At 39.7% G+C, this 22,552-nt stretch overlaps 2 protein-coding genes and 1 long non-coding RNA gene across 5 annotated transcripts in view; 1 reads left to right on the forward strand and 2 right to left on the reverse strand.

The window, feature by feature from the left end:
• LOC138169537 (uncharacterized) overlaps positions 1 to 180 on the reverse strand; it is a 285,918-nt gene extending 285,738 nt beyond the window's left edge. For all 3 annotated transcript variants that reach the window (XR_011170377.1, XR_011170376.1, XR_011170378.1), the window contains exon 1: positions 42 to 180. This is a non-coding gene — a long non-coding RNA (uncharacterized lncRNA). The remainder of the gene's footprint in view (positions 1 to 41) is intronic.
• A 641-nt stretch (positions 181 to 821) lies between these two features.
• Positions 822 to 2,129, forward strand: NANOS1 (nanos C2HC-type zinc finger 1). Its single transcript, XM_069099067.1, has one exon. It carries the CDS (start codon positions 1,025 to 1,027, stop codon positions 1,886 to 1,888), a length of 864 nt encoding a protein of 287 aa, XP_068955168.1. The 5' UTR covers positions 822 to 1,024; the 3' UTR covers positions 1,889 to 2,129.
• Positions 2,130 to 6,606: 4,477 nt separating this feature from the next.
• EIF3A (eukaryotic translation initiation factor 3 subunit A) overlaps positions 6,607 to 22,552 on the reverse strand; it is a 41,097-nt gene continuing 25,151 nt past the window's right edge. The window contains exons 11-22 of the mRNA XM_069099065.1: positions 22,353 to 22,538; positions 19,827 to 20,174; positions 19,457 to 19,561; positions 19,253 to 19,366; positions 17,863 to 17,985; positions 16,521 to 16,674; positions 15,915 to 16,099; positions 12,313 to 12,398; positions 10,643 to 11,343; positions 9,334 to 9,520; positions 8,768 to 8,952; positions 6,607 to 7,893 (exon numbers count right to left, since the gene is read on the reverse strand). Coding sequence (XP_068955166.1) covers positions 7,661 to 7,893; positions 8,768 to 8,952; positions 9,334 to 9,520; positions 10,643 to 11,343; positions 12,313 to 12,398; positions 15,915 to 16,099; positions 16,521 to 16,674; positions 17,863 to 17,985; positions 19,253 to 19,366; positions 19,457 to 19,561; positions 19,827 to 20,174; positions 22,353 to 22,538 — 2,607 coding nt within the window. The 3' untranslated portion in view covers positions 6,607 to 7,660. The remainder of the gene's footprint in view (positions 7,894 to 8,767; positions 8,953 to 9,333; positions 9,521 to 10,642; positions 11,344 to 12,312; positions 12,399 to 15,914; positions 16,100 to 16,520; positions 16,675 to 17,862; positions 17,986 to 19,252; positions 19,367 to 19,456; positions 19,562 to 19,826; positions 20,175 to 22,352; positions 22,539 to 22,552) is intronic.

Genomic DNA, 22,552 nt, shown 5'->3' on the forward strand with positions numbered 1-22,552 from the left:
CCCCCCGCACAGAGCTTCACATTTCGTCAGCCCCGAGATACCTGTCAGCTATCCCATTCGCTAAGGAATTACTTTCCCTATTTCCTTCTGTGTCCGAGTAAAAACGGGAGCTCTTCCTCAACCTAGATGAAAACGCGCATCCTCATCTCCTTCCCCCACCCCACCCAAGCATGCTAAGAATGATCTCAAATTGGCAGGTGTGTGTGCATGTGTCCGCGCGCGCGAGGAAGTAGGCCCATGCTTGGTCGCGGACGTGAATCATGGCTAGCTCTGCCCAGTGCAAGAACCAGCTCCCGGAGCTAGGAAAGACACAAGGCCTCTTCACCTGCTCCCAAAGCCCGGACACCAGCGCCGGGGCGAAGGCGGGATTCGAATCCACTGCACCGCCCACCACCTTTTCCCTCCTTCTCCTCCGCACCCTCCCCCCCACCCCTCCTTCTCCCATGCATCTACGGAGACAGAACAGCCCCTTCCACGGCGTCTACCAATCAGCGTCCGGAGCGGCGGCCCCGGAGTGGGGGGAGTTCTGGCTTCCAGCCAATTAGCACCGGCCCCGGGCTGGGCCTCCTCCCCCCCCCCCCCCCCCCCCCCCCGGGGCCCCAGAACGAAACCATCCCCACCGCCCCCCCAGGGCGGGGCGGTCGCGGCTGCACGTGGGGCGGGGAGGCTGTGCGGCGGGAGGAGAGCCAAGGCGACCCTTCCCCCCCCCACCTCATCCCCGGGCGCTCGGTCCGCCTCCTCGCAGCCTCCCTGGAGCCCCAGCTGCAAAAAAGCGAGCGGGAGCAGCCCCGGGGGCGCTGGCGAACTTGTTTGGGGCGGGGGAACGCGAAGGGGGCGGGGAAGGGACGACGACATCGAGGAGGAGGAGGAGGAGGAGGAGGAGGAAGAAGAAGGGGGATGGTGGGTGGGCGATAAAATCTGCCGAACCGGCCCCACCCCCCTTCTCTGGCTCGGCTTGGCCCCCTCTGCCCCGCTCCGGGGCTGAGAAAGCGGGCTGCGTGGGGAGAAGTGCGCGCAGTCCCCGATGGAGGCTTTCCAGGCTATGGCCAGCAAGCTCCCGCCGCCGCACCATCACCCCCACCAGCGCCAGCACCCCCCGCCCATGGCTTTTTTGCAGAGCGCTCGCTACGTGACTGCTAAGAGCCACCATCCCCACGGAGCCGGGAGCGCCTTCAACTCGTGGAACGACTACCTGGGGCTCGCCACGCTCATCACCAAGGCGGTGGGCGAAGAGAAGGGCTTCGGCGGGGACCCCGCCTCCCCATCCTCGTCGTCGTCATCGTCCTGCTGTTCGCCCCACGCCGGGGCCGCCGGAGGGATGGTGGTGGCGACGGCGGCGCTGGGGCCGCCCGACGACGAGGACGAGGACGACGACGAGGCGGCCACGACCCCGTATTTCGGCAGCGCCCTGGATCTGCGGGACCTGGAGCTGTGCGCAGGCCACCCCGCCGACGGCCTGCTGGAGGAGCGCTTCGCCGACTTCAGCCCCTTCTCGGGCGGCGCCGGGCCGGCCGCCGCGACCGCGGTTCTCTTCGATTGCGCCCCGGAGCCCTTGGAGAGGGAGCGGGCTCCGGCGTGGGGAGGGGCGGCCGAGCCCCGGCTGCAGAGCGGGCCGAAGCCGGGGGGACGGCTGCTGAAGCCCGACCTGCAGGTCTGTGTGTTCTGCAGGAACAACAAGGAGGCCGTGGCGCTCTACACGACCCACATCCTGAAGGGACCCGACGGGCGCGTACTGTGCCCGGTGCTGCGGAGGTACACGTGCCCCCTGTGCGGGGCCAGCGGGGACAATGCCCATACCATCAAATACTGTCCCCTTTCCAAAATGCAGGCGCACGCCACCAAACAAATCAAAAATGCCAGGAACGTCTTGGGCAAGAAGATCCGCTGAAAGGATTTTGTGTTTGGAGATTTTTGTTGTTCTCTGCGCCCACCTCTTCCTGTTGGCTTCCGAGGAAGGAAACCGGAGAAAGTGGAATGAACAGTCGTTTGCGATTTAAACTTTGGATGTCTTGTTTTTGTTTCAAGTCTGGGCGTATTACTTTTCTATATGTATATGTGTATATACATAACATACATATTTATGTACACATATATGGGGCGCCGATTGAGAATAGAATGTAAAAAGAAAACTGGTTTATGTATAACTTAAAAGTCTAGTTTGTACACACCTAGAGCTCATTTATGTCTGGGTGCTGAATTACCGATTCAATTATATCACAGCTTAGATGCACTGTATTTGTTTACTGTATACAATTATCTAATTTTAGATGGACATATCAGTATGAAATATTCTGTTTAATCTTGGATGTTTTACTTTTATGAATCAACTTATGGAGGCACTTTAAGTCACATATTTTTTAAAAGCCTCTAAACTGGGCTAAAGGAATTGTAGGTTTTATGGTGTGTCCACAAAATGAAGACTACTTCATGGTGTTTACTAGGGAGTGCATTGTTCTCCCAAAGGGACTAAGGTAACCTATCCTTAGCAAATAATATTTCTTGACATTCCTTTTTCTGTTACCTTAATTCCAGCTAAAGCAAGAATCTGACAACAGTGTTTTATGATGGGAAGTGATGGTTTACTTTCTAATATTAATTTGAGTGTTGACTCAAGATTGCTTATTTACATTGTGCTGGAGAGGTCAAGTACACAAACTGAATTGCACTTAAGCTAAAGACAGTTTATTGTTCTATATCAGATCGTCTATTGCCAAATTAGAGAAACTAGCTTTTTTTTCCTCTTACCCTAGAAACTGTGCCAAGTTGCATATCATACTGTGTATACACTTGGAAATGGTGCTGTTTAAAACTTGGTTGTGTGTTTATACAGTAATAGTATATGAATTTATTATTCTTGCTCAGACCTTCCCTGGACTCTCATTTCTTTTTTTTTTTTTTTCCTTACATCTCTCTAAATTATGGGGCTGACCTGCCTATGGAACTTGGGAGGGAGGAGGTATACGGCTTATGTTGGCAGGTTATATATGGCCCTGCATCTTTGCCTACTCAGCAGTGAAGTAAAGTAAGACTGTCCAGTTTGCTCCCAAATTTAACAGGGGAAACCTTTGTCTTAAGACAGGCCTGGAAACATTTAGGGCTTGTGGATGAGGTTACTGGAAGCAAGAAGTGCAGACCCTACATTCAACTTGTATCTAACCTCTTTGTGACTGTTGGAGCTTTTCTTATGTTAGCACTATGACTGTAGCATCAGCCTTAAAAGGGAGATAGGACTACCTCACACCTGACCAATGTTATCTTTCTTTAAAAGGGAGGAGCTGATAGTATAATGCAGTTGCCTACCTCAGAAAATCAATTCTTCATCCCTTTAAAAGTAGGGCTTTTTAGGCTGGATCATTTCACCTCAGTTCATTTTCCCCTCAACCTGTACCTTTCTTGCCTTTGAATGTTAAGAGCTACACTTAAGTGGTGTTTCTATGTTAGTTCTTACATAACAATATCAGAAAGACAAGGGGCTTCAGGAAAAAAAAATAAAAATGGGGAGATGAGCTATAATCTGAAAGAAACATGTGTGAACACCATCAATTATTTAATCCAAGGGAAATGAGCACTTTGAGACTTCTGGTGATGAACAGGGCAGAGTAGTTGCTTGTTTCATCACTTTAATCAGCAGGTATATATTCTGCACCTGCATTCTCAGCCGCTAACTTAAAACAGGCAGAACTTTTAAGTTGGTTAGATATAATGATGCCGTCAATTTCAATGATTTAGACAATACAGGCTAATTCAGATAGTTTGTCAAATCTTTGTACTGGAATTGTCTTTGCTGTTGGTAGTTACTTTTACCACAGCAACTAAAAAGCAATTTGGCCACTACAAGTGCCCTCTAAACTATAACAACACATACACCCCCCCATCTTTTAAAAAGAAATGGATTCTTAAATTTAAGTTTTTGAGCCCAAATTGCTTATTTTTCAAAATTTTGCTTTTACGATAACCTGGGATCTGAATGCAGTAGTTGTGACAGTGGTTTCTAAACACCATCGTTTAAAAAAAGGCTCAAGTACAATTTTTCACTTGTCTAGTTAAACTTTTACTAGGAAAGCAATTGGCTTTGTTAGCATTGTTTTGTTAAGAATGCTTGTCAGACCCTAAGTAAATAATACTCCACTTCCCCCCACCAAAGTCAGGCTTCAACTTAAAAGCCTTATCTTGAACCAAAGCTGGTAATGACTCAAAAGAAATCTTTTAAAAATAGGGAGTCTGAAAACACTCTTAGGGCTCATTTCTAAGTGCTTGAAAGTTTCACAGTTGTACTGCTATGGAGGTTGGAAAACAGCAATCTATAGATGTAATAGTGGTCATATTAATGGCAACTGTTAACTAAGGACCTACTTCTATTTGAGGTTCCAGCACTCTCAGCCCAAGTTATTTCCTCTTCTACCTGTTAAAATGTCCTCATGGTCTTCCAGAAAAGGATGCTGACACTTAATGGTCTGGTATAAATCTTATTTTTTTTCCTTAACAAACAAGTGCATTATTTTTCCTGACATAATTGGAGGCAGATACAAAGTTACTAGTTGCATAAATTATCTGAATATTAAGTAAACATAACAGTGAGAAAAGACCTAAGATATTAATCCAATCCACTCATTTTAGCAGCTTAAGAAAACAGGCCCATATAGGGCCTATCTTTTCCAAATATCACTTAGCTAATTTATGGTTGATCTAAGACTAAGGGCTCTGGTCTCCAGACTCCCACCAAGGTTACTTCACTGTTTTAGTGTTTACAAGTAAATGGTTGTAGGCAAGACACTCCAACCACAGAAAAGTAAATCTAAATGTATAGTTAGCAAATTAACTCAGACCATGAAATAAGTGTAATTTAAATTTGCAACTGCTTTTTAAAGACAAACAATGGAATTCTTGCTTTTGCTATTAATCTATTGGAAGGTCAATCAGTTAAGATCAGAAGGGAGATTAGTATTGGCATGTTGACTAATTCTTAAAAAAAAATCCTCATTTCAAAAGTATGGTCTTTTGACATTTCAGCTGTGGCACTTGTTGAAGGGGACTGTGAGCATGGTGTAGTAGCAGAAGTTAACACAACTTGCACAGAGACTTAATTAGGGTTAGCATGAAATCTGATATTTGTTAAGTTACAATGAACAAGTCATACCCTCTCTTGAGCCTCATTTTCTCATCTGTAGATGGGGATACCTGCCAGTACCTAAGTAGTTGTGACCTTCCAATGATGGTGTATTAGGAAGAATGTGTACTTTTTAAACAATAAGCTCTTTATTAAATGACTAAGTACCAACTTTAAAAAGATCCTGTCACATTCAGGACCATTATGAAAGCTCTGAGGCTTCAGAAGAAATTGCAGGGTTTCAAAGGAGTAAGAAAAAGCTATGAAAAGTAGACAGCTTAAAGGAACTGACCCTACAGATATCCCCAGGTTAGGCGCTCCTCAAAGTATTGCCACATCCCTTTATTAGGATGCAAAAGCATTTTCTCTTAAAAAATGGAAATATTTGTGGGAAGGTTATACTAGTCTTTCACAGGTGAATTAGGCTAAAAGTAATGTGACTGAATCATTATGAGGGAATGAGATCTTTGATTGAAAAGGAGAGGTAGGTAGGCTATGGGACTGATGAGGTAAGGTTGCTTTTCTCTTTTGCCAAGAGAACACACTGCACCATTAAGAAGGGATAGAATTTTTTTTCCTCAGACCCAAAAGTGAGTGAGACTAAGCTGTGTACTATTTTGGTTGCATGGCCATTCAAGGATGATTTCTGTCTCAAGAACTTTACCACCATTTGTAATTCTTTTTATGTGAAATAGCTTCAAAATTCTTATAAATCAACTTAACATGACCTATTCATAAAGCTAGGGGCTGTGTAGTCACATGGTTTTTAGTTTAAGCTAATTTAACTCATAAAGCATATAAACAAAGTTTAAAGAGCTCTTAAAAGAATTAAGGATAAAATTTCCAGGGTACTAATCCAAATACAAAATAACAGACTGAGTATGTCATGTAGCTTTCTCATCTGTAGAAATTGAGATAGTATTTGGTAAATATTCTACACATTAAATAATTAGATATGAGGGCAACCAATTTTTTCCAAGGGTTTTCCATCACTGACTAAAACAAAATGTATAAACCTGACAACTGCTTTCACTTTCCTGTTTCTAAAGTGGTAATACTCCCTCTTCTGGTCTTAGGTCTATATTACAACAGCTCTTAAAAAAATAATTTGTTCAAACATCACTAAGGTGGAAATCTAAAAGATTAATAGGGATGTTTTTTAGTTTTCCCTGAAAACAAAAATAAACCCATAGCTGGCATTACATTGTACAGGAAGGACAAATCACAGAAGTCATAAAATTGAAAACTAAGCAACTTCCCATGTAATTATGAAGAAAGAGAAAGAGGACAAGTTTCATTAGCTTTGTAATTTTGGCTCATTTTCCACAATGCTGAAATCTGAAATACTGAAAAATAACAAGTGATATTAAACTGAAGACAATGAGAAAATCCTTGAAACCAAATAAGAAAAAGTGACTGAAGCAGCATAAATTAATCACAAGACCTACTACTTTTTGGAATAAAGTACAATGATAGAGATTAAAATCAAGACAAGCAAATTCTGTAAGTATTTTATTTTATCATTGAAGAAAAAACACAGCAGCAAGTACTGTGTTGGCTTCAATAAGACCAAAGAGTTAATAATTAACATGGCTACTACACTTCAAAATTGAAGTCAACACAGTCATTACTACAAAGTACTTGCTGAAAGAATCTATCCTGAAGACAAAAGAAATTAGGAAAAGAATTTAAACAATTCCTCCAAAACCACACATTTATAAATATTGTCATATTTAAAATGCTTGAAAGGCATGAATTCTCCATTAATGGAAAAGCAGTTTGCTATTGGCAACAGAAAAAACTCAGCACTAGATTCACCCAATGCTTTCCATTTAAAAGCTGTATTTTTCTGGTTTCACACATGAGCAGTACTCATATTTCATTAGAACAGTGACTTCAAATTGTTCCAAATCCACCAGCGTTCAAGTAAGACCTACAGACAATTCCACCGTATCCAATGTTCATAACGCTTACTGCACTTAATGTGAATCTAAAACCTTTTCTAAATTCAGATAATAAATACCTCAAAAAGCCTTGACTCAAAATACCTCAAGAGGTATGTTTCAATAACAGCTCTAGTGTAAATGAAAATTGTTTCAGTTGGTTTTTTTTGATACCACTGCTTTAAAGATACTCAAATACATTTTTCTATGACAGAACCTTACCTCATTCCAAAATAAGACTAGATATTTTGAAATTGAAAAGAAAAAAGATCAGTTTCATACTGAGATATATGTGCTACTCAATACCTGAAGTTTTCACATTTTAAATTTTATGGGTTTTAAAAAATTTTTCTTGTAAACAAATGATCAGTGAAATAATGCAACACTTCAAATTTCAGAAAATGGCATTCAGTTTTCCAACTTCCTGCTGCAGATACAATGCATGATCAATCTATATAGGATTAATACAAGTTCATGCTTTTCATGTTATGGTGAAACAACATTAGTTAAAGAAATCCAATTTAGAATGGTTTAAGCACAAATATAATAATCCTTGAATGTGACCAAACCTATGACAAAACACCAGTTTAGACTGTGTTTTTCTTGAGATTTAACGTCGTACAGTGGTCCATCCATCTTCGTCAGTCTCATTTTTGGTTCGACGAAGAGATTCTCGGGATTCTCTGGATTCTCTATCTTTTTCTGTTCTCCATGAGCCCCCCCTCTCCTTTTCACCTTCTCTTTCTCGGTCTCTTGAAAGAGCAGGAGGAGGAATTCGACGAGGAGTCTCACGCTCTTCAGCTCGCTCATCTTTCCTTTCCTCAGTGCGTCTCCAGGAGCTTGCTAAAATACACAAGAAAAATGTTTGGTAACACTGTTTCCTTGGCACTCAGGACTCTAAAAAAGAAAACTACAAATTATTCAGAACATAAGAGAACCCCCCCCCCAGCTCCCCTTTTTAGCCAGTGAACAAAATATTGTGTTTGCTATCTAGTCTGTATGAAAGAAATAGGTGGCACTTGAAAACAAAAAAAGCAAAATAGACATAAAACTTTGCACCCACTCCCTAGTGCATGAGACCCTTGAGTATACCTACAAGTAAGTTGAACCTTTATGACAAGGTTCCATCTTGTTCCCAAAGAACTGAAAGGTCTTTATCACTTAAAGGACGTTCCCAAAGTCTCTGAACCAGCTTCTAACCAACAGAAGCCACTGACAAATACTTGTGATTTACCAGATCATACAAACTGGCAAAGCAATGAGTATTTATTTTATTGCCCTCAGATAGGAGGGTTTAATGGGAAAATGTGAACTCTATTTTTGCTTATCAACCTAAGCATCTATGTTGGTTAAATTGCTTCTCAGCACATTTTTTTAAGTAAGCTGAACTGCTTTTCTCCTAAACACATGCTTTTTGCTGGTTATGTTCGTTTAAATTCACTGTAATCTATGAATATTTGAATAACATGTTTGTAACAATGAATCATTAACTTGGTATTTGTGTAGAAACTCAACCAAATAACTGCTAAACAAAATCCAGTTGAGGTACTTGACTCTTTTCGTGTTACAGACCTTCCCTGGTCTGGTGCTGCTTACAGATCTCATTTCAGAAGGTAATCATAGAAGGAAATGCTAAATTTCAATTAGAGATTAATGCAAATAAACACAATTATTTCCCCCTATCCAAGTTCACAGACCCGACATTAAAGGTCCTTACTTTCTTCACGCTCACTCCTTAGGGGCCCTCTTCTGTCTCTGTCATCGCGTCGATCTCTTAAGTCTCTTCCCCCTCGATCATCTCTGTCACGACCACGACGGTCATCTCTATCCCATTCATCACGGCGATTTGAATCTCTCCAACTTGAGGCTTCCTCAGCTGGTCTTCTCCATCCAGCCTCATCCCTATTGATATTTAAAAATTAAAAGGTAACCAACCAATTTGTTTTTGGACTTCTTTCGAGATCTTATTAGTAAGAACATATACAAAAGGCCAATTTTTACCCACATTTAAAATAAGTGACATTACTCTTCAATTTCAGTCACTGATCTGGCAAAAGTACACCATGGAAACAAAATGTTCCAGTTAATGATATCTGGAAATAGCAATATAAAAACCATCCCCACTAACAGAAAAAGTAAGACATTAAGCTTCCATCTTCTCATACAAATTAAAAAAAACTTAGCACTACCATTCTTAAGTCTAAAAAAGTCCTCCCATTTCCCCAAATGTAGCAGGATTTTAAATAGAGCAATCCCCCCCCCCAACAGTACAGACAGTCAAACCTAGATCGCCTGAAACGATCTTCACGATCTCCATCTCTCTCTCTTTCATGTTCTTTATCATTTTCTTCACGATCTTGGTCTCTATCCCTTTCTTTGTCTCTATCCCATTCACGGTCTTCTGATGGCCTAGACTCTCTAGGTGGAGCCCAGCTTTCCTCTCTTGCTTTCTCTCTCTCTCTCCAGCCACCTATTTTAAAAAGAAACATGAAATGAAATACATTTCTAATAGCTTTACTAATAGTATTACTAATAGTTTATTCCACAAGTGGTATGTAACTGTTAACTCCCATTATTGTTAATTGAGCAGTAACCCAAATACTGAATTCAAAATGCTTAGCTATGATAAAAAAAAATTTAAAAACTCCTAAATCATAGACTTACTGGCTGTTTTTAAATTATTATTCACATGAACAGAATAACCACTCTTGGGAAAATTTAAGCTCTTTTCATACTTCATACCGTTTTATAAAATAAAGCATAGGACTCTTGTTTAACAGGCATGAGCCTCTACCCTCCCCCTCAAATTTGAGGGGGTGGGGAGTATACCTCTAAGTTAAAAACTTCTGGTGAAAAGAGATGAAAGCAGAATATAACCGCATGCATGATCCTGTCGAGCAGCTCCCACCTTTTCCAATATTTCAGTAATTTTTCAACTAAGGGATTTAACATACTCCTGCCCTACCCCCTAATGGATTTTTTCCTCTCACAATTAGGGATTCTAACTAAGGATCTAGAGCTCCTTTGTCTTTTGATTGCACATTTATAAAATTTAATTCAACAAACCCAACAATTCACTGGGGAGTATTAGTGTCAACATTTAATATCCATTTAGTCAAAATTCAAATCTTACTGTTAAATTAGTTTTTAATTACCTGAGTCTGAAAAAGTCTTGTATTATTTATAATCTTACAGGTTAGAAGTAAATAGTCTCAAATCATGGAATTCTTCCACAACCTATGTGACTTTGGGCAAATCACTAAGTTCTTGGACTTGAACCAATTTTTTTTTAAAGGGAGTTAAATAAGATGACCTCTTAAGCTCTTTTCCAGTTCTAAAGCTATGATTCTCTCAAATTATTTCACAGGCTCATTGTCTCTCTTGTTACATTAGAAATACCTCAAAGACAGAAAGTATCTAGCAAGTACAGTGCTTTGCATAAAGCATATACCCAATAAATATGGGCATATGAAAGCACAGAGAAGGAATGAAAAAAATGACCATTCTAACTGTTTAAATCATGATTAACAAGAGAACACCCAACAGATAAGAAGCAACCAGACCAAGGTTATTTAAGAAAACTGCATTTTACCTGGTTTGCCAACTGGTCTCCAAAGACCAGGTCTTGAATCATCACCACGCCTGGGGATTCGGTCATCTTCGCTACGTCTAGAGAGTCTATCATCATCCAGATTACGCCAAGTTCCCCTATCATCATCTCCACGCCTGGAAATTCTATCATCATCTGTGTTTCTCCGAGGTCCCCTATCATCATCCAAGCCACGCCTAGGACCCCTATCATCATCCATGCCACGCCTAGGACCCCTATCATCATCTGTATTGCGCCAAGATGACTTTTCCTCATCAGCACCACGCCTAGGTCCTCTATCATCATCAATTCCACGCCTGGGACCTCTATCCTCATCAGATGTTCGCCAATTTCCTCTATCATCATCTAGTCCCCGCCTAGGTGGTCTATCATCATCTGTAGAACGCCATGTTCCCCTGTCTTCATCTAGACCCCGTCTGGGAGGCCGATCATCATCTGTATTGCGCCAAAGTCGGTCATCATCAGCCCCACGACGAGGGAATCTGTCTTCATCAGCACCACGTCTAAGGGGCCTATCATCATCCGTGCCACGTCGGGGAATGCGGTCTTCATCTGTTCTTAAAGAGTCTCTTTCTTCATCATCTCCTGCACGTCTTGGTCGGTCCTCATCTCTTCGAAGAGACCTCTCCTCATCTCTTCGAAGAGACCTCTCCTCATCACGACCTTCTCCACGCCGCCACTCCCTGTGAAATTACAAGTTAAAATTCTTCAGAATTAATCAAAATATTGGATCAAAGACATCTGTACGAGATCATTCCAAAAAGCAAGTTGCACTTCACTTATTTCCAAACCCAGTTTCAATTTGTTTCAGTAAGTTTCAATTTGGAACTATAATGTGGTAGTAAAATGCTAGTGAATTAAATATTTTATTTGTAAAACAAGATCAGGGCAGCAACTTTAAATTAAAAGGGGCCTCTGATCAAATAGCAGCTAGATGGCTGAGTGGATAGAATGCTGGGCCTAGAGTCAGGAAGACCTGATTTCAATTCCAGCATCAGAAACTTACAAGCTGTATGATCTTGGGCAAGTCACTTTACCCTGTTTGCCTCAGTTTCCTCATCTGTAAAATGAACTGGAAAAGGAAATGGTAGTAAATTACTCCAATATCTTTGCCAAGAAAACCCCAAATGGGGTCATGGAGAGTTGGACAGGACTGAAACAACTGAACAAAAAAAAAATTTATTCAATTACTTGGTTTGCTTTGAATAAAATTTGTTACAGTAACATCTTTTTTCCCATTAAGGCATTGTTTTTTTTTTTAAAGAATAACTATTAATTCTGCCAAGTTTACAATGCCTAGGTTACTATTCATTCATTATAGAAAAAAAACCCTCAGAATTATCAAGATGTCAGAAACAGGGGCGGCCAGGTGGCGCAGTGAGAGCACGGGCCCCAGAGTCGGGATAACCTGGGATCGGTTCCGGCCTCAGATACTCTGCTTCCACACAAAAAATAACTGGCCGTGTAACCTTGAGCAAGTTACTTAACCCCAATTGCTTAAAAAAAAAATACTGTAAAAGTTGGATAAGTAATCACTATGTGCATACTTCTCCATATGGCATCTAAAATAAAATCATGTCATTATTTTCAAATACTGTTTAAAAAAAAAAAAAGACTAGTTAATCAATGCAATTTCCCTCAATCACACTTACTTTTCTGGTGGACGTCTCCATTCTGATTCTACTTCAGGACCTCTTCTCCAAGTGCTCTCAGAGTCTCTATCACCCCAACGAGTATCCTATATCAACCAAAGTAAAATATCAGGAACACATGTATAAGCCTTTAAAAAAAAATTTATTTATTCATGTCAAGAACAATTAATAAAAGTATTCTTTAAAAGTCCTAAAATTACACGAGATTATAAAATTAGAGGTTTTTAAAATAAATTTTCCTTATAAAGTATCTTTACAAATTTTAGAAAACTTAAAGAAAAAAAATACCCTTAAGAATTAAAGCACGAAGGGGCAGCCAGGTGGCAGCAGAGTGCTGGCCCCATCGTCAGGAGACCTGGGATCGGTTCCGGCCTCAGATACTCGGCTCCCACACAAAAAATAACTGGCCGTGTAACCTCGAGCAAGTTACTTAACCCTGACTGCTTAAAAAAAAATTTTTTTAAGCACCTATAAAAATAATTTCTATTCTTTAAAATTTTCATCCTACTTTCAGGGTACAGAATTTCAGTCTACTAGCATTTAGTAAGCACTTACTTTGTCCCAGGCATTGTGAAGCACCATGGAATAAAATGAAAGGCAAAAAACAGTCCCTGCCTTTCAAGGTAACATTCTAAAGACAACATGCAAACAATTATGTACAAACAAGTGAGTGTGTGTGTGTGAGTATAGAGAGAGACTATATTGCAGGTGGTCTTAGGCAGAAAGCACTAAGATTAAGGAAGATTGAGAAAGGCTTCTTTTTTGGGGGGGGAGGGGAAGGCAGAGCTGTTGGGGTTAAGTTACTTGCCCAAGGTTACATGGCTAGCAAGTATTAAGTGTCTGAGGCCAGATTGGAACTCGGGTCCTTCTGACTCCAGGGCCAGTGCTCTATTCACTGTGTCACCTAGCTGCCCCTGGGAAAGGCTTCTTTCAGAAGGTGGGAATTTACATTAAGACTTGAGGGAAGCTATTAAGTAAGCTAGGAGGTACAGCTGAGGAGGGAAATCATTCCAAGTATAGAGGACAGCCAGTAAAACTACAAGGAGAGTATGACTTGGGAGGAAAAGCAAGGAAGCCAGTGTCATTGGATCCCTGAATATATGGCAAGGAATAAGGTATGTTAGAGGGAGTCAGATTCTGAAATTCTTTTTTAAGTTTTTGTTGATATCTTTTGTTTGTTATGACACTGGTTTTTCCCCAGTATCTTTCACCCTCCAAAAGAAAAAAAAAAGAATCATCCAGTATTTTTTAAAAGTTGTTACATTTTAAGTTCCAAACTGTCTCCCTCTATCCCCACCCTGAACTAGAGAAGGCATCATTTGATGCAGATATCACTATATATGTGAATACACACAAACACACTTTGAAAAGCCCAAAATATTAAATATACAACACCTGTGGACCTGCCACCTCCACAAAGGTGTAGGTTGGTGTGAAGGAAGCACTTTAAGCCGAACAGAGCATTTGAAGGCCACAGGAAGTTGTAGTTCATCAAATGAGGGGTCAGAAAGTCATACTTTCACTTTAGGCAGATCCACTTTGGCAGGTGAGTGGAAGATGGAATGAAGTGGAGAGAGGAAAACCCACCAGGCAGTCATTGCATTAGGAGAGGGATGAGGGCTGTACCAGGGTATGAGAGACAAAGGGATGTAGACAACAGATGTGGGTGATGAGTGGGAGTAATGATTCAAGTATGACATATGGATTTTGAGGCTGGGTGACTAGAAGGATGGTAGTACCCTCAACAGAGATAGTAAAGTTAGGGAGAGGAGAGGGTTTGGGGAAAGATGATGAGATCAGTTTTAGACATGTTTGAGTAGTCTAAAAATATCTAAAACAAGCAGCTGGAGATATGATTCTGGAGGTCAGCAGTGAGGTTACAGTTGGTGACATAGTTGTGAGAGTCATTTGCAAAGAGATAATAATTGAAACCACAGGAGCTGATGAGATGAACAAGTCAAAGGGAAAGAAGAGAGCCCAGGACCAAGTCCTGTGAGGAGGTACAAAATGAAGACTCAGCAAAGGAAACCAAAAAAAGGTAAGAGAGCATTGCCATAAAAACTTAAAAGAAAATAAAGTGGCCCACAGTGTCAAAAGGTGGCAGAGATTAACAAGAAAGGATTAAGAAAATGCCATTACACTTGTCAAGTAAGAGATAACTTGGGATAGCAGTTTCAATTGAATGATGGAGTTGCTTAGAAGTCAGACTGCAGTTAAGAAGAGGGAGCAAAAGTGATAGAAACTTAATGTTCTCCAAGAAATTTAGCCACAAATGGGAGCAGACAAAGAACAATAGCTAGTAGGGACAGACAGAGCAAGCAAAGGTTTGAGGATAGGAAAGACATAGGAAAGGAGCCAATAGACGTTGAGTAAACCATTAAAGATTAGTGTGAGATGTGTACAAAATGTTTATAGCAGCTCTTTTTGTGGTGGCCAAGAACTGGAAATTGAAGGGATGCCCATCAATTAGGGAATGGCTGAACAAGTTGTTGGTATATGAATGTAATGGAATAATATTGTGATGATGAGCAAGAGGACTTCAGAAAAACCTGGAAAGACTTATGCGAACTGATGCTGAGTGAAGTAAGGAGAACACTGTTCACAGAAAGAGTCACAGAGTACGAACACTGATTTTGACAGATTTAGCCCTTCTCAGCAATGCAAGGATCTAAAACAATTCCAAAGAACTCATGAAGGTAAATGCCATCCACATCCAGAGAAAAAACTATGGAGTCGGAATGCAGAGTGAAGCAGACTATTTACTTTCTCATGATGTCTCTCATTCACTATAATTCTTCTAAGCAACATGCCTAATGTGAAAATGTGCTTAATAGGAATGTATGTGTAGAGCAATATCAGATTGCATGCTGTCTTGCAGAGAGAAAAGGATGAAAATTTTAAACTTATGGAAGTGAATGTTAAAAACTAAAAATAAATTTAAAAATAAAATTTTAAAATAGCTATTTTGATCACTAAGAAAATGATTAGTGAGAGAGGGTAGGGATAATAAAAGGGACAATCTGCTGGAAGAAGACAAGGTGGAATGAGATCACTTGTGCACGCAGAGTGGGTTTGCTTCACAAGGAGAGGGTCACAGATTAAACTGACTCCTTTCACAAACTCTAGGGAAAGCTTTATACTATGAAAGACTTCTATAGACTGATGCAGTTAAATGAGGTAAAGGCTCTTTTTTAACCCAGACAAACACAGGTATAAATTAAATGTATCAGCAATTGGGGCAGTAGGTTACAGTGAATACAGCACTGGCCCTGGAGTCAGGAAGACCTGAGCTCAAATCCAGCCTCAGACACTTAACACAAAAACTAGCTCTGTGACCTTGGGCAAGTCACTTAACCCCAACTGCTCCCCCCCCCAAAAAAAACACAAACAAAAAAATGTATCTGCAATTCACAGTCACAATTATATTTTTCCTGTACAGTCACATCCACCAAATTTAATTATATTTGTCTTTCAGGGAATGCCTGACTGTTCTGATGAATTAAGAGATCAAACCAGCATATAAGTATTTTTGATAAAATGTAAGTAAACTCTAGTCAACAAGAACACTGAGATGGGAGAAAAATGAGTATTTTCATGCTAACCTTTCTAGAAAGTGAATCATCTGCTATCCTTCTCTCTTCTTCTCTACGACGTTCTCTTTCTTCAATTTCCATTTCTCTCTGACGCTTTTTCCTTTCAACTTCTTCAAGCTTCTTGACATGCTCCTGATATTCGCGTTGTTCTTCCTCACGTTTTTCACGTTCAGCACGCTCCCTCTCTTCACGTTCTACAAAAATTTGTGGAATTATAACTTGTTTAAAATTTTACCCTTCTTTCACCACATTTTACCTCTGGCTTTCTAACTCTGACACAATCTCTGCTATATATATGTTTCTATTACAAACTGCCCCCAAGAATTCCAGGTGGCAATGGATGCCATAGAAAACTTAAGGCTTGAATACACGTTTTTAAAACCAATATAAAAAAAGGGTGAGGGGGTGAAGGAAGAAGCTACATTTGTCTCTCCTAATTCTCAAATGAGAGGAAAATCAAGATTAAACAATCATTTTGGCATCTACTGTGCCAAATGCTGGAAAATCTATGCTATTCCTTTATGCATTAAGTACATGGAATATGTGAAATACCCCCACACAATAAATATCCTCTCCACATTACATCACTGACCTAGCTCACCCCCACTTCCCCACCTTTAAGCATTTGCTCCTCAGCCAGCCGCTGCTCCTCCTCCTCCTTTTCCCGGTAGTAAGTCACACGGCGCTCCTCCTTGCGCTGTTTCTTCCGTTCTTCCAAGCGATTGCGCCTTTCTTCAGCAAGTCTTTCTTCAAATTGTTTAAGTTTTTCCTACAATGCATGAAAAAAAATGACAAACTCTTGCCTGCAACAATAGGATGGTGCTCTAGACCAGCACTATATAATACATTTATTATGCAGAGCTATATTTGGAATTAAGAAACATTTTTAACCTTTTCCCTTTTGCTTACACATGTCTTTGTAAAAAATATGTAGAAATATACATGTGTATAAATGCTGAGTTCAATTATTAAACAGAAATTGTTGGCAAATATTATAAACACCCAACAGCTTAAGCTCCTCTCCCTTCCACCCAAAGCCAGCAGATAGCAGGAATGTAGATACTGATGAATCTATCACTTCAAAGACTCATAAACATTATCAGGGAAGAGACCATATGCTGAAAGGATATTTATCAGTGAGGCTATCCTAAAGAGTACAATTGGAAAAGATTCTCTAATCATGTCCAAGTCTTCAAAATACTTGTTTGTGGGCAACATTATGCTGCTAATTCCATCACAGTGAAGATACCAGGTCCCCTTAATGAGATCCATGGCCACCAAAGAGGTCAACCTAACAATCCACATATAGAATGAATAATGCATACTGCTCAAATAATGAATCAGTTAGATGGAAGATCTTCTGTTAATCCATTAATACATGTGTATTATAGAAGCCCTGTGGCAGGGTCTGAGAACTGGAGAATGAGGCAAACTACATTTGGGAAACATACACGACAGTATCAATGATGCCAAGCTATTTCCTGATATAAAAGGTCATTTTTTTTTGCCACCAATGTTTTGATGATAACTTTAGGTGACCCCAGGGTAACAATGAATCACGGTGGGCTGAAATCAACTGCTGCACAATACTAACTATAACTTGTTTCACAAAAAAAGGCATGAATAGAGAATCTAGGAAACGGACTAATCTGAAAATTAAGTGGGTTGGTCATTTAACAACAGATAAAGATGGTAAGAAGGCAGCTCGAAGTGTTGAACTGGTACTCACAAAATGTTCAAGAAACCCAAAGGACAGCCTCCAGTGACAAGATGTTCTATGGAATATTTATAGGATAGGGATAAGTAATGAGTAAGATAAGAAGATATGGAATAGCAGATGGCTGGCAATCTGTACCACTGTGGGGAGTACACACGTGAATGAAATCATGGAATCTACTGACATAGTGCAGAAGTCCTTGTAAGGACTCTTCAATGAAAGAACCATTAAGACAGTTACCTCATAAACAGATTGTCGTGCTGCCTTGAGTCTCTCTACAAATAAATCTCTATCTTCTAGCATTCTTGACATTCGATTCTTATGTTCAAGGGCTTTTTCACGTTCCAGTTGCATAGTAGTAATCTGTAAAATACACATCCACTGTTAGTTTCAAAAAAACTCAATCTAATTTTAATATTAAAACATAAATGCATGCTAAGTTGATTCCCTAAAAATTAGAAGTAGTTTCCATAGATCTTACTATATCCTTAGTAACTTCTGTTAACTTATTATTTAACTACTCAATCAAAATAAATTTAGGAGAGCCATTAGGAGTATCACTATAATTTTTCTCTTGACCCACTAAAACTTTTGTTAGAGATCACCCTAATTATAATCTAACATGATTAGGTACTTTTTCCAATTACAAGGTTTGCACAATAATGCCAAACTGCAAGTAAAAGAACAATTTCCCTGGTGGTTTTATTTAGCTAATTTTTGCAATACTAGAGAATCAAGGGCCTTCTGCTTTTCAATACTCCTGATCCCCACAATTTCATCAAGGTAATATCATTTATAATAAATCCTACATTGCTTTACTCCAACTTTGTGGAAAGTATAAGTAAACAGATTAAGCCTGAAGACTTTGCCTTTAAGAAGATCAGAGTGCTTAATGAATTATACCTGAAGAATACCCATGAAAGGGTCATTGCTATGTAGCAAACTGGCAATTAAAAATTCTGAAGTATATTGGATTTTCCTCCTTAAAATGCTCAATAACACCAAGATTAATGAGTTTTAAAAAAGGGTCAAAAGCAAGTCAGAGAAAGGTAATTCAACAACAGAAGAAACAAAGTAGAACAGAATATGAAGACTGACATACTTGCTAAGTATCAAAGAAAGGCTCAATTTAGAGCAAGAGTTCTTTACCTGGTTCCATAACTTATGCTATTTTTTTCAAAATATTTCTAAGTTGCATTTCAATATAATAGCTTTGACTGTATCCTAATTTATTTTTTGCACTTAAAAACACTATTCTAAAATGGATTCTAAGCCATGGGCTTCACCATACTGCCACAAAAAGAAGCCCATGACCCAAGAAAGGCTAAGATCCCAGGCTCTAGATGAACAGGCAGAGTGACCTAGGGGCCAGGGAGGCAAAGGCAGATGTTGCCGCCTGTATTTTCAAGTTCCAACATTTGAGATCTCAGCATAGAACAGAAAGGGCGACCAAGATCTCTAAATATAAATGTTTCTATAGGAGTATCTTCAGAGCATTTCTGTAGTATAGTCTAAAGAATTACAAAAAAATGCAACTGTCCTGGAGTTCTGTCAGAGTTTTGTTACCTTGGCCCTTAACACTGTAGTTACATAAGAGCAGAAGATGTAGCAATCGTATAAAAAAGCTTACTCTTTCTTCTTCCTGCTGTTCCCAAAGGTCCATATCTTTGACTCTCTGTTCTTCATAGGCACTCTTTATAAGCGGTATTTCTTCTAATCGCTTTGCTCTTTCAAAGTAGTCAATCTAAACAGAATAAGAATTGCTGTAGGATATATGAAATAAATACTACAAAGTTGGTATATTAATGTTAACCACCCCCTCCTCTTTTGCCACCTTCTTCTCCTGGTTTTTCAGGCGTTCTTGAAGTTCTTTCTTTTCTTTCTCTAGTTGTTCAACCTGCTTGGCCATAATGAAATCTGGATCCAATTCTTCCAGGTCCTAATAGAAATAAAGACACTCAACTATCTAAGAAATGTGTACAGAAAACAATTCCATTGGTTCCAAAGGTGTAATGAGTTTCACATTTTAGTTTTTTTTACAACAGATATATTTAGACAACTTTATTTCTATTCCTTTAAAATCAGGAAGGCTTTTTTTTTTAATGAAAAAAGGAAAATCTGAGAAAAATATTTAGCTCCTCATTTTCCTACCAAAAGAACTGGATCAGTCCAAGAACTACAAATCAGATTTATAAGACACATACCTCAATATCAATATCTTTGAAAGCTTTGGCACCAAGTTCAGTTTTCTTAATTTGCTCAAGCCGCTCACGGACAGTTTTCTTTTTAATCTGTTCATGTTCCTGTAAGATTCGTTCTTTCTCCCTCTCCTTGGCTTCCTGGCGGAGTCGCTCTTCCTCAGCTTTCCGGACTTTCTGCAGCTCTGCTTCCCGCTGCTCTAACTCTTCTTTCTCACGCTGAATATTCAGGCTCTCAAGACGCTCCTTCCTCTCCTCAATTGTCTGCCGGCGAGCCAAGATGCGCTGATGCTCTTTTCTTGAATTTTTAAGATAAGCAGTGACAGCCAACTGATGCTGTTCTTCCTTTTCTTGCTATTATAAAACAAAAGAAGAGAACTGAAAGTGATACAATTAATAATAATAGAAATCTGTGTGGTTCTTTAAGGCTTGCAAAGAGCTTTCTATGTATTACTGTATTTGATCCTGACAACAATCTGTAAAACAGGTACTATTATTCCCATTTTACAGAGGTCAAGAGACTTGCCGATGGCCATACTGTTAGTTCTGAGGCAGAATCTAACCGGAGGTCTTAACTCCAAGTTCAGCATTCCAACCACTGCAACATCTCTCTAAGATATTGACAAGATTTTCTAAATGTCAAAAGCTTTCTAAAACACTTCTGTTAAAGTCTAGCTCATGCATAATTTTCTCTGAGGAACTTCTAAGATGGTTGCTGCTTACAAGGAGGCAGACCACTCAGCTCCCACGTATCTACTCTAGAAGGTGTTAAGTAGACATATGAACAATGGGCAAGAAATCCAATAAGAAACTAGAGCATATGAGTTCTGCCCCCAAAACTTTAAAGAGATCTATCAGAAGACTGAGGGCTGCCAGCAAAGCCAGCACCTGTGCAAAGTAGCACCCTATCATTACCAGAGATACCTAAAGCATGCAAAATTTTGTGTCTGGAAGCAACAAGAGTGGAAAGCTTTCCTTAAAAAGCTCCAGAAAGCCCTGGGGAACTGCAGCACAGTAAGCAGTGACTGGAGTAGTACAGTAGTATCAAACCGAGAGACTTCCAGACTTCAAGACGCAGGAACTCTCAACGCCCTAACACTCTGACCTGTAATACCACAGCACACCCTAAATTTTGAAGACCCATAGATGGGGACAGATGACTAAAAACCTTGGGAGTAAGAGGTCAATATAGGAGATGTAGGAAAAAGCTAAGGACGTCTGACTACTCCACCTGAAAGGGGGGAGCCAGTCCTGGCTCTGGCACAAAGCCCCGGTTCAGGAAACAAAGTTGGAAAGATAAGTAAATCAGGGAAAAAAAACGCCAAATCAAGTCAAAGAAACCACCAATTAACATTAAAACAGTAGTGCAAATCTAGAGTTCCCTCAAAAAACAGAGTAACTTCATTATAGCTGCAGAAACTCAAGAGCAAAAATGGATTTTCCACAAGGACTACAAGACTATCTACCTAGAAGAAATGAATTAAGAGATTTTTTTTTAAAAAACGAAAAGAGAAGCTCCAGGAGAGAACTGGAAGAATACCTCAGAAAATTAAGCAATAAACATTGCCTAAGTAACTTGCTCCTGAAAACTAGAATAGTCTAAGCAGTAATTAGTGACTCCATCAGTTAATAAAAATATTAGAACAAATTCAAAAGATTAGACTCCATAAAAACAATGATTGAAAATATTTTTAAAAGCCTGGCCACTATTATTAAGAAATCCTAAGTGAAACTGCCAAGATCTGTTAGTACCAGAGGGCAACTCTGACAAATTACCTACTGAAAGAAATCTGCAAAGAAAAGTCCAAGGAATATTTTAGCCAATCCAGTGCTCTAATGTCAAAGAAAAATGTTGCAATACTGCAAAGTTCAAGTACCAGGAAACAGTCAGAATCACATCAGATCTAGCATCTTGTACTTAAACCTCATCCCCCCTCCCCCCCGGAAAAAAAACCCCAAGAAGGATCACACCACACAAAAAGTTCGTTTTAAACCAAGAACAGGTTACCCTACAAAGGTGAATATAATCCCACAGGGGGAACATAGACCTTTAATGGAATAAAGTTATTTCTAGCATTTCTGATGAAAAGACAAAAGAGGTGAGTAAACACACTGAAAATACTTTGGAAAGGTCCCAAAAAAAACCTATAAATCTGAAGGAGCTGTGACACAATGCTAATCTTGAAATGGGGGAGAAGAAAAAAAATGTCTTCCAGAACCTGTCTTCAAATAGTATTGAAGAAGTTAAAAAAGAAAAATAAAGGCCCTGAAAAGGGTAGAGTGGATATTCTGATGTTTTGAAGAGGACAAAGAGTAAAAGGAAAGCACTAGTGCAGAAAGGAGAAAGAAGGAATGGAACATGTTATTTCTCCTAATTGGTGTATAAAAGAAGAGGATATAAACAAAGGGGAGGAGAAGAGAGCAACAGCTATCAGATGAACCTCACCCAAATAGTTGGTTAAAAATAAATTAATTCTATCCTTTAGTAGTATGCATAGTTCATTTTCTCCTAGAAAGTTTAATGATACATACCAAAACATGAGCAGGTTTGATAACTTCCAAAGCCTTGGCAAGCACAGAAGACATAGCAGTCAGCTGATTCCTTATCTGCTCAGATGGCATACTTTGAAGGTGAGGACCAATCGGAGCATCTTCTCGAGTAGAATAATTCAAATCAGATCCAAAACTTAATGTTCTTGAAGTATGATCAATACGGACCTTTACAAGTTAAA

The sequence above is a fragment of the Petaurus breviceps genome, unplaced genomic scaffold (genome assembly GCF_028583685.1).
Source record: "Petaurus breviceps papuanus isolate PSGF00001 unplaced genomic scaffold, PetGlider_PUasm1.0 37, whole genome shotgun sequence".
Lineage (NCBI taxonomy): Eukaryota > Metazoa > Chordata > Mammalia > Diprotodontia > Petauridae > Petaurus > Petaurus breviceps.